Here is a 12283-nt window from a genome sequence, read left to right on the forward strand (position 1 = left end):
TTAGACTGCATTTTTTTCCCAGGAATGAGAAACGTATGGACTACCACACATAGAAAATGCTTCTTTACTGTATTTACACTGTATGTACTGTTTGTGGGGGAGTAGATGGGGGGATGGGGGTGAAAGATGGTGTTTCTTATGCAGAAATGCAATTCTATGCATTCTATGTTTGCAGAAGAGGATATGACAAAACTTCCATAATTTGTCTGTCAAACAGAAATGCATCTAGCTGGGCAGAAAACTAGATAGGCAGCAGTTAATCTGGAGATTACAGTTTATGTTCATAGCCATAGTGCTATGAAGCAAATTTAGAAGTGAGTTTTGGAAGGATCTCGTTTGTTACTTAAATGTTCTTGGATAAGAAGATTGGATGCATTTTTTTTCCCCTTCAACAGGGAATATTTCCTAAATCTTTCATCCACATCAAGGAAGTCACTGTTGAAAAGAAAAGGTATGGAATTTAACTCTTTTATTACATTAAGGGTCTCATCTGCTCAAGAATGAGTTTTAAGGCATTTATATGCCTTAAACACAGTAACTATCATATAAACCAATGAAACTCAGATACTCCTTTATTTTCATTGTGTTAAATTTTCTCTCTTTCCTAGACATACAGATAATATAATACCTGCTGAAATTCCTTTAGTTCAAGAAGTTACCACTACGCTCTGGGAATGGGGAAGCATCTGGAAACAGCTCTATGTGGTATGACATTTCTGCAGGCCATGTGTGGCCTGTTGATTAGTCCTATTTATGCATATTGAGGCCTTGTTAAACTAGCATCTCTCCTTAGGTGCAGTGCAGGATCTGGGAGGATTTAAGAAATTACTTCTTCATTACTGATTAGATGATTACCATTTTCTTCAATGGCTTTAAATGAAAAGGCTGACTTACTGCTGAGGAGTGGTGTAACTTCATGCCTTTAGTTTCAACTTTGAGTATCCTGTACCTGATAAATTTGTCATAATTCTTCTTTGTAGAGCTGACAAATGTCAAGATAGGGGTATCAAACATAGCTAAGATATATTTAAAAAGAGTCACCATGTTCTTGGGATGCTAGAACAAAAGTTGTTCAAGAGTTACTGGGAGCATGTAGCTATTAACAACTGGCAATGTCTTTTTACTTTCAATATCTTGAAGAAAAACATTTTTTTCCATCTTGGAGAAAACTTTTTCTTGTGAGCACTTTTACCAATACATAAAAGTGCAATGAATGTGGAGGTATTAGTCAAAATGGGTCTGCATCAGCATCTGTGTTTCTTGTATGTAAGCAACCTGTAGTCATGGTGATCTTTTGTGTATGCTTGTAATGCCCACGGTGTAGTACAGAACTGTAGGGGTGATTTTTAATTTTTTTTAATTAACTTTCTATTTTAATTGAACCTGACATATTTTTGCAGGCCTCAACTATCCTTTATACAGAGGCCAAACCTTTCTTATAAAATTATACCTGTCCTTGGACTACATGACTTTGAGAGACAAAATTTGAAGGACAGAAGGCTAATTTTTACATTTGCAAAATCAAGAGATATTTTGCATGTTGTAAACCAACATTAATCTCTGATTCTAGTGGCTTGTTTATGAATTTTTGGCCATCAGACGTAGGTTGAAGCGTTGACTGGAAAAACATCAAAAGGTGGTGAATTTTCTAGTATCTGAGTAGTCTCTTCCAATGGATAATCTGTCTCCAAAGCTCGCACTGACTGCTCCAGGAACCTAGCCGTTGCATTTTGCTTTTCTTTGTTGGGGCAAAGAAATCTTGAATATGGTGTTTTTTCCTCATTAATATATTTTCTGAAACATGTAAATTTTTAGTCTTCCTCTTGTTAAAGTCAACAATTAACATTTTTATTGTTTTAGTGAATGACACTGGACCTGCTTTAGTGAATTCTATGCATTCTCTCACTTTTCTCTTAAGTGACCACAAACAAATGTTGTTCCCAGCATGCTTTTATCAGTATCTCATAGAGAAGTAAATAGCTTCTATAATGTTTTCTCTTGATGAGACTTAGTTAATGAATTTTAGAACAGCACAGTTAAATAAAACATAACTTAAATCCCTATCCCCATACAAACTGCTTAAATTTCATGTCATTTCTTTACGGTCACATGGGAGATTTTGTCCTTAATTTGTAGGATGAGAGGAGGAAGGAAGCCAGGCTCAGTACTTTGCCTAATTCTTGCTCCTGCAATCATTTAGCATTAATATGACACATCTGTAATTGTCACATTTCACTTGAACTTGAAGCTTGAAACCTATTGTTTTCTTTTGTATCTTAGACAAATAAGAAAGAGCGGTTCCAGCAGGTGCAGTCTATGATGTATGACTTAATGGAGTGGCGGTCACAGCTTCTGTCTGGGACTTTGCCAAAAGATGAGCTCAAAGAACTGAAACAGAAAGTCACTTCCAAAATTGACTATGGTAACAAGTAAGTGGCCTACATTGCTTCTGGAAAACATGATTTATTTTAAAGCACCCAGCTAGAAGAGATATGATGATAAAGTTTCCCTGTTTGCAGTTTTGTAACTCATTAACGTGAGACGTAGACATATTTAAACTTCCTTTACAAACTTCTCCGTTATTCCTGTGATAATAGCAGATACCATATTGAAGTTTTTCATAGCAAATCACTTTCTCAAAATATTAACTTATTTGTTAATTATAGATATATAAGCTCATCAACTGTAAAGATTTGAGGTCAGATAACTGTCCTTTCTATAGATACAACATCAGTGTACTCGAGACCCAAAACTTGTCCATCCTTCACAGACACAGCCTAGTAGTGTTACACTACAACTTCAGCAGTGGTGCTGAGACACCTTAGTGTGGTGGATGAATAGCAACAGTCTGAAGTGTACAGAGCCTCTGTTAAAAGCACCACACCACCACCCTAGCCCTCCACACCCCCACCCCCCTCAACTTACTAGGGATTTTCCAGGCAGAACTCTGTTTCTCGTAATGGAAGTGAAACTAACAGGGACAGAATAGTTATTTGACAAAACGCCTTCTCTGCTTCTTGCTAATGAAAAGTCACTGCAACACAACATGTTTCTTGGCAAAATGCAGTTATGTGGGGTTGAGTGTGTTCCACCATCAGTTAAGGGGATTGGAATCTGCTTATAAACCGTGTTTAGCTACTGCAAGTGGCTGTGGTTATTGTGGCCTGAAGGCCTACGTGCAGCTGCAAGTCTTCAGCTACCTGTGGCTACACATAAACAATGAATGACCATGAGATGTTACAAAACTCCGAACTGGTTTACTGTGATTCAGATGCACAGATTTCTGATAAATTATGTTCTTACAGAACACACTGTGGGAATACACATATCCTGCTACACTGTGTGGACCTGAATGGTTGCTCCTAGTCAGATTTTACTTTGAAATGCTCCAATCAAAGAAGCCTAGCTCTGATTAAGACAATAATAACATTTCTTTGCTTTCAGACTTCTTTGTTTTCACATTACTTTTTGCGAATTATGAGACAGTAAGCTGTGTCTTTTAGAGGAGCAGGGGTGGAAGGGATGTTTAAAACCGTTTTGGGATTGTGTAGAGGAAAAGTGCAAGGTGGATAGTATTTCTAAGTGCCTGAAAGTGTGGGGTTGAGTTGTGATGTGTGAAGGAAACTTCCCAACCTGTGGAGAAGGAATAAAGGGGAATGACAATGGAGGCTGAGTGGGTCATCGTGGGAGAGGAGACTGAACACCAGCTCAGAAGAGGTTGTGGGTAAGCCCGTAAGGTGATGAAGACAGCTTGCAGTCTGATACAGACTGCTTCAAACAACATTAGCAGTGCCATAAAGGCACCCAGTATGTTTCAGAAATTGTGAAAGGTACAGTCCAGCGTGAGGCAGACCAATTTTAGAGGGGAGATGGAGGAGTAAGATCCTGGTTAGGCAAGAAAGCATATCTCTTGACTGAAGGGACACCGGGACACTGTGGACAAGAACATGTAGGATGTATGGAGGTAAGGCCTGAGTTTTGAATGGGGGGGGGTGGAGGGGAAGAGCGGAAGGAAGGCAGGCATGATTTGTATGAGAGTGAAGGAGAACAGAGCATAGTAGTTACTACAGGACTGGGAGAGTAAGAGAGCAACATAAAAGCAGAAGGTAACAGGAAAAACCTACGCATCTTGATTAGAAAGGTTATACATTAAAAAGCAGAAGAGACTGAAGACTGCTTGAAGTCATTGAACATGGTGAATCTATTTTATGTGATAGGCATTTAAATACTTTGGTGCTATTACTATAAATTCTTAAAATGGAGAAATACTGTACAACAGCCTGAAGAGGAAATTGTGGGGTTTAGTTAAATTTTTCTACAATGAAGTACTATTGCATATATTTAAACTTACTTTATTGCTTTAAAACGTGAAGCAGCTCCTCGTGCATTACATTTCTAAACTTTATTTTTATAGAAGGAAATAATCCTGCCATTATGCTCTTTGTATTTTCACAGGATACTTGAGCTAGATCTAATAGTTAGAGATGAAGATGGAAATATCTTGGATCCAGATAAAACCAGTGTCATCAGCCTATTTCATGCACATGAAGAAGCGACTAATAAAATCACTGAGCGAATTAAGGAAGAAATGGTAGGAATGAGAGACCAAAATGAATGCTTCCTTTGCTAAAATCAAAATGAAAAACCAGTACAAAGATTGAAGGATGTAACCTTCTAAAATAAATGTTGGTGGAAAATTTTGCCTATGACTTAACTAAGAGTAGATTCACATTCATATGTTATAAATATGGCTAATCCTCCAATTGAGTTAGTTGCGTTTTTGCACTGGATTCAGCCTGTGGGCTAGGCTGAATGCCTGTGTCTAAATCTGGTTCTATATCTATTCTTGGATTCCTAAATGGAAAAACGTCCCTTCATTCCATCTGTGGGCTATTCAATAGACTGATTTGCATAGTGCATGGTTATATAGTTGGAGTTTAGGCTGTGAGCCATGACTAAGCAAAGCTCTTTTTTAGAAGATCTTGTGACAACACTAGTTGTTTGCTATATGTTGCTGCTTGTTAGTTAGTCTGATGGAGTTGCAGAATTTAAGCTCTCTAAAGAGGAACTTGGGTGAACTCAGCATAACCTGGTAGACACCAGAAGTTAGCATGCCTAAGCAAAGCTGACAAGTGCATAAATTTAATCTTTTAAAATGCAAAGCAGATTACTTTTTCTATATTAGATCTGTTCAGGGGCTTGTAAGGTACTTGGGTTCTTTTCTTCATTCTTGAGAAAATAAATAGTAATAAAGCAAGTAAAACACTTGACAAAAAAAAGTTAGGCTGTTGTGACACCTCAGTAATGCCCGTGACAAATCACTGGGAAACACCTTATCACAGAATCACAGGTTGGAAGGGACCTCAGGGATCATCTAGTCCAACCTTTCTAGGAAGAGCACACTCTAGACAAGATGGCCCAGCACCCTGTCCAGACAACTCCTGAAGGTGTCCAACATGGCCGAGTCAACCACTTCCCTGGGGAGATTATTTCAATGGTTGACTGTCCTCACTGTGAAAAATTTCCCTCTGGTGTCCAGTTGGAATCTCTCCAAGAGCAACTTGTGTCCATTCCCCCTTGTCCTCTCCATGTGACTCCGTGTAAAAAGGGTGTCTCCTTCTTCTTTGTAGCTGCCCCATAAGTACTGGTACATGGGGATGGGATCCCCTCTAAGCCTCCTTTTCTCAAGGCTGAACAAACCCAGTTCTCCCAGCCTATCCTCATATGGCAGCTTCCCAGTCCTTTGATCATCTTGGTGGCCCTTCTCTGGGCCCCTTCCAGCCTGTCCACATCTTTTTTGTATCGTGGGGATCAGAACTGTACACAGTACTCCAGGTGTGGCCTGACAAGCGCTGAGTAGAGCAGGATAACGACTTCTTTATCTCTGCTGGTGATGCCCTTCTTGATGCAACCCAGCATCCTGTTGGCCTTCTTGGCCGCAGCAGCACACTGTTCGCTCATGTTGAGCTTTCTGTCCACCAGGACCCCCAGGTCCCTTTCCACAGAGCTGCTCTCCAGCCAGGTGGATCCCAGTCTGTGCTGCACTCCCAGATAATGTTTTCCCAGGTGCATGACCTTACACTTCTCCTTGCTGAACTTCATAAGGTTGTTGCTGGCCCAATCTTCCAGCCTATCCAGATCTCCCTGCAGAGCAGCTCTCCCTTCGGGAGTGTCTACTTCCCCACTCAACTTGGTGTCATCAGCCAACTTCATCAGGCTACACTTGATGCTGTTATCCAGATCACTTATGAAGATATTGAATAACATTGGACCCAATATCGATCCTTGGGGGACTCCACTAGTGACAGGTTGCCACTTAGAAAAGGAGCCATTTATCACCACCCTTTGGGTGCGGCCTGTCAGCCAGTTCCCCACCCACTCCACAGACCACTTGTCTAGGCCATAACGCATTAATTTCTCCAGGAGGAGACTGTGGGGAACCGTATCAAAGGCCTTGGAGAAGTCCAGGTAGACAATGTCCACTGCCCGCCCCATATCAACCAGGCAAATCACTTTGTCACAGAGGCAACCAGATTTGTCAAGCACGATCTGCCTTTAGTGAAGCCATGTTGGCTTTTCCCAATCACGTGCTTCAATTGACTTGTGATGGCCCCCAGGAGGATTCATTCCATAACTTTCCCAGGGATTGAAGTAAGGCTGATGGGTCTATAGTTACCCGGATCCTCCCTCGAGCCTTACTTGTAGATAGGGGTAACATTTGCCTTCCTCCGGTCCTCTGGGACATCCCCTGTTCTCCATGACTTCTCAAAGATTATGAAGAATGGCCTTGCGATGACATCAGCCAGCTCTCTCAACACCCTCGGGTGGATGGCATCAGGGCCCATTGATTTGTAGGGGTCAAGCTCCTGTAGTAATTCATATACTAACTCTTCCTTCACTGATGGTGGGTTGGTGTTTGGATCAACCGGCAATTTTGTTCCCAAATGAAATCTGGGACGAAAAACGAAAGCCTGGGACCCAACAGTGCTGGTAAAGACAGAGGTGAAGAAGGTGTTGAGGACCTCTGCCTTTTCAGCATCATTGGTGATTGACTCTCCTTTTCTGTTTAACAGTGGGCCTATGTTTTCCTTCTTTTCCTGCTTATGGTTGACATGTCTGAAGAAACCTTTCTTGTTATTTTTCACATCTACAGCCAGTTTCAATTCAAGCTGGGCTTTTGCTTTTCTAACTGCATCTCTGTGCACTCTGGCAATGCCCTTGTAGCTCTCGACAGATAATCCTCCACTTCTCCATCTCTGGTATGCTTCCCTTTTGGATTTGAGTAGACCCAGGAGGTCATGGTTGAGCCATGGGGGCCTCTTGCTCCGCTTACTTCCCTTTCCTTTATAGGGGATAAACTGGCTTTGTGCTTCCAATAGAGAGTTCTTGAAGAACTCCCAGCACTCACTAGCTCCTTTGTCTTCCACGGAAGCTTCCCATCGAATCCCTCCCAATTGAGCCTTGAGTGAACTGAAGTTTTCTCTTCTAAAACCCAGAACCCTTGTCTTAGAGCTGACCTTCAGCACACTCAGCAGGATCCTGAACTCTACAATGTTGTGGTCGCTGCAGCCAAGGCTGCCACTAACCAAGATATTACAAAGCAGGCTTTCTCGGTTTGTGAATCGCAAGTCCAGCAGCGCCTCCTTCCTGGTTGGCACATCTCACATTTGTATCAGGAAACAGTCCTCTACACATTCCGGGAACTTGGTGGATGACATACGAGCTGCCGTATTGTTCTTCCAGCAGATGTCTGGGTAGTTGAAGTCACCCATCAGGACCAGGTTCTGTTGGCCAGAAGCTTGCTTTAGTGCCCCAAATATTGCTTTGTCAGCTTCGTCACCATGGTTAGGAGATCGATAGCAGATGCCCACTGCGAGGTCCTGCTTGGAGATGACCCCTTTGACTTTAACCCAGAGGCATTCGATAGAGCAGTCACAGTCATCATAGTTGACTTTGATACATTCTAGGTTTTCCTTATGTAGAGTTCCTTATGAGTAGTTCTAATCAGCATCACTTTATAAATTTTGCTTCCCAGATGTTAAAATGTAATTAACTCACAATACAAGGAAAATTAAACTTGGTAGTCTGCAATAGAGTGTGGTGACTTACTTTACAAATAGAGACAAACAATGGACAAAAGGAGCTTTAGACCATCAAATGTTAAGTAGTTGTTTCTAGGTGGTTAAAATGGAATGTAGGTAGAAATTATGACCCTATTTTTGAGTCAGTGAGCCTGCTCAGCTGTGTCCTGATCTCAGCATATGTTGTCTCCTTTTAAAAGAGATATATTTTGTTTTGCTGGTGTTCCTAGCATACTGAAACTCCATTACGATGTGGATAGTAGGTCTTCACCTATATCTTACTGTGTAGGTTTGCCTCTGTACTTGATACTTCCTCATCTCTTTAAAGGTGGTGATGATGTTTCACCCTTTACATAATTGCCCAGTGGCTGAAAAACTGGCCTAAGATATGGAAGTCATAGAATCATAGAATATCTCAAGTTGGAAGGGACCCACAAGGATCACTGAGTCCAACTCCCTGCTCTCTCTTCTCCTAAAGGCGTTTAAGTTCTTCAAGCATAGCAAAAGCATTGTTAAATCTTTTAGGCACAGTACTCTATGAAAATATTAGTGAAGGACTTCAGAATAGTTCCATTGAAAGCAGCCTGATTTCCTTCGGAGGTAAGGTTTTGAATAACTTCATACATAGGAGGGGAACTTAACCTGGCTCCTTTCTCCTGGAAAAAAAAAACATACACGATTTTCAGGAAAGGAAGGCTTCTGAAGGTGAAGGGAGAAAGGGAGAGAAACAGCTTAACTACTGTGTTCCTTGGAAATAATCATAAAATAAATTAATCTCTGCTCCATTTCTAAAAGGAGATACCTATTGGAAAGGATAATATGCTGAGAATCCCTTACAAAGGAATTTCTTATTCATAATATTGAGGAAGTCCCCCAAGTACTGCAAAAAATTGATTTAAGGCATCTCCGTTGTTAACTTTTTCATTATTTGCACATGGAGGTAGCTCCCTAGTCTGGGTGCAGTGTTGTGAAGAACCCAGTCTGAGCTTTTATCTCCTTGCATACAGTGAAGGCTCTGGGGAGGAAGGTGGGATCTTCTGTACCTATGTCACTTTTGCACCTTCTAACCTGCTAACTTTCTAGCTTCACAGTAGAAAAGGATATTGATACACTGGCGAAGCATTGTGGAGGGTCAGAAACTTATTTGCTAGTCACATCTGTGTTATTAAGCAATGTATTTTAGAGGAGTACATGAGACAATGCTTATTTGCTAGGAACAAGTCTTTTTATCCAAATTTTCTATGATTTTTCAAGATTAACTCTTACATATGATAAAAATTGAAACAGCTTGTAGTATCCCACCATTTTAATTCATGGATCTAGCTGATGATTCTTCTTTTTCTGAGTAGTCAAAGGATCAACCAGATTACGCATCGTACTCCCGAATGTCTTCATCCCCCACCCACAGCCTATATGTCTTCGTGCGGAATTTTGTTTGCCGAATTGGAGAGGATGCAGAACTTTTTATGTCACTATACGATCCACAGAAGTTAACAATTATAAGGTAAGCTTCTTTTTTTTATTGCAATAAAAGTAGCAAAAGGAGCTAGCCAAAATGAAGTAAAGTAGTTGCCAACATGCTAGTAATACAGAGAATATATAAACCAGAGGAAGAAATCAAAAGGAAAGGGAAGTGCAGAGAGATCTAGTTCTTGGCAGCTACTAAAGAACTCTAGGGTAAAGGATGCCAAATATTTTGATAGGTAATTCCTGGAATAAACATTTCAGAATTTTGGAGAAGCCTGAGAACAGCTCAAAACTAAGAGATAATTCTTGATGGGGAATGTTGTGGTATCTGAAGTAAAGTGCCGAAATGGGGGGGAAGGGGACCAAATGAGAGTAACTTATAAATTCAAAGATAGATTTCTGTCAAATGGACTACAATGATGTTAATGTTTCCTCCAAAAAAGGTGCCATTCTGTCCTATGTTTGGGTTATTTTTCAAAATTTACTGATGGTATTTTGTATAGCATTCTTGTCTTTTTAGTCTGGTGTTACATTTAAACAATCACTGCAGGCTATTGTCTGTTATGCAACCTTTGTTATGTACTGTGGTTTATAATGTACTGTGAAAGGGGAGTATTTTAAAATCACATGACAGTAAGATATTTATCTTCAAAACAGTGAGAACTACTTGGTGAGATGGGGGAGTAAAGGCTTTCCAAAGGAAATTGATATGCTCAACAACCTTAAAGTAGTGTTCACAGTAAGTGTTTTCCAGTTTTCCTTACTTTGTATTTGCAAATCAGGTTGTCTCTTCCCTGTGGTCACTATCAGAATTCCTGAAGATTGAGCAAGATGAAGAAGGAAGCAGAAGTAATCTTAGAAAAAGAGCAAGATAACGAGTCATTGAGTGCTTTAAGGCAGTAACAATGCTTCAATGTCCTCTCTTCAAAGCATTTTGCTGCCTCATAACTTGCTGATGACGTTTTTTTTTTTATCAGCTGTACCTCTTGATTGCTACTATTTCCTCTATTTATTTTCCCTTACATCTTCTTCATCTTTAAACTGTCAGGTTTTTCAGCCTTTCTGTGGGCTCAGTTTGGTGTTGTGTTCCCTCCACCCACCCCTTGATTACTGAGGCTTAATTTATTACAGAAGGTCCTGTTTAAATTTCACAACTTGATTCTTCCCCAAGTAATATTTCAATTCTTCTTTGTTCGTATCTTAGGATCTTGGAAATAAAGACCTTAGCAGAGACAAAATCTATTTAGTTTGTCAAATAGTCCGAGTTGGGAGGATGGATCTCAGAGACAGTAACTCAAAGAAATACACGCAGGGACTAAGGCGGCCTTTTGGAGTGGCAGGTAACTGATGTCTCCTGTGCTATATCTGAAGCAGGACCCAGCTCGCCGACCCTGGACCATAGAATCTCTACCAAGACATGTTGGAATACAAGATACCTGTATCAACTATCTTCCATATTTAGTTTCTTAAGTCCATAAAGACTGCACCTACATTAGCATTTTCGTTCATCTCAGAAACGTGCTTTAGAATTGACTTTTCTAATAATTCATACTTACTGCTGTGCAGTGCAAACCAAAGCACAGTACCAGAGTACAATAACAGAATTCCTTGCTGATGAAATAAAACTAACAATTATGTGCCGAGAACACCCCCGATGTACTTGTACCTGTATTCCCAGGATTAGCCCAAAACTAGTCTGAAGTAATTCTCCCTTTACACAACGTCATGTTTGTAGTGTGGGCTTTGCACTAAATGTTCTGGCCCACAAATCCACCCCTATTGGGCGACACTGCTCGCTAGTGAAAAATCTATATTTACTTTTAGACACAAGAACATTAATGTGTATTATTCATAGATAAGGAGATATTTTGCAATGCTGTTTTATGTTTTGCTAATTTTTCTTCTACTCTTCTAGTTATGGATATTACAGATATCATAAAAGGAAAAGCTGAAAGTGATGAAGAAAAGCAGCATTTCATTCCCTTTCACCCGTAAGATACTCATGGATATCTTGTTTTGGTTTTTGTTTTTTTTTAACCACTCAAAAAAACTTTTGTGTCTCTTTGGCTGTAACAATTTGTGAAATGTTTCAAGAAAAATTAATTTTTCCTTTTAATAATTTTGTGTTGTAATATTGCTAATTATTTAAGTATCACTTTAAAAGGCATTTAAGACTTGATATGGGTTACACTGCATGTTAAATGAATGTATATTTCTATGAATGTGCTCCTTCAGACAGCTGGTACCATGTCCTAGTTAACAAAACTCAAGATAAATAGTTATACATACTCAACAGCAATCTTTACAAGTACAGATAACTTGTAATTTATATACTTGATTCTGTTTTGAATTTGAGAAAAATCGCAGTAAATATTGGGTTTCAGTTAAAAAGTAGTTGAATTGTCATACATTAACTATCTTCAAAAGAAATGCCAGACCAGCTGCCTAAAAATGTGACACAGATAAAATGCACAGGTGCCAGTATTCACCGGAAATACGTCTGTACATCCTACATAGCGCTGCTGCTATGTACTGTGGAGAATAAATTTAATTCTGAAAGATCCAAGTATGTCACAATTCTTTATTACTTCCCTTTTTTACAATTTGATCCGGCACCTTAGTTACGTGGTAATTTGTTTCTAATTTAAAAAGTAGCTGAAAAAAATTCAAAGTTCATTTGTTTGTCATGCTGTTAGCAGGGAAAGTGGACTGGACTGGCATGTTGAATGCATTCA

At 39.8% G+C, this 12283-nt stretch overlaps 1 protein-coding gene across 1 annotated transcript in view; it reads left to right on the top strand.

Moving 5' to 3' along the window:
- The window catches only part of DOCK2 (dedicator of cytokinesis 2), a 214020-nt gene that overhangs the window by 14830 nt on the left and 186907 nt on the right, over nt 1-12283 (top strand). The window contains exons 4-11 of the mRNA XM_075102170.1: nt 396-451; nt 609-705; nt 2281-2429; nt 4456-4591; nt 9431-9585; nt 10206-10287; nt 10753-10888; nt 11464-11539. Of these exons, the coding sequence (XP_074958271.1) occupies nt 396-451; nt 609-705; nt 2281-2429; nt 4456-4591; nt 9431-9585; nt 10206-10287; nt 10753-10888; nt 11464-11539 (887 nt within the window). The remainder of the gene's footprint in view (nt 1-395; nt 452-608; nt 706-2280; nt 2430-4455; nt 4592-9430; nt 9586-10205; nt 10288-10752; nt 10889-11463; nt 11540-12283) is intronic.

The sequence above is a fragment of the Phalacrocorax aristotelis genome, chromosome 8, assembly GCF_949628215.1.
Source record: "Phalacrocorax aristotelis chromosome 8, bGulAri2.1, whole genome shotgun sequence".
In the NCBI taxonomy this organism is placed as follows: domain Eukaryota; kingdom Metazoa; phylum Chordata; class Aves; order Suliformes; family Phalacrocoracidae; genus Phalacrocorax; species Phalacrocorax aristotelis.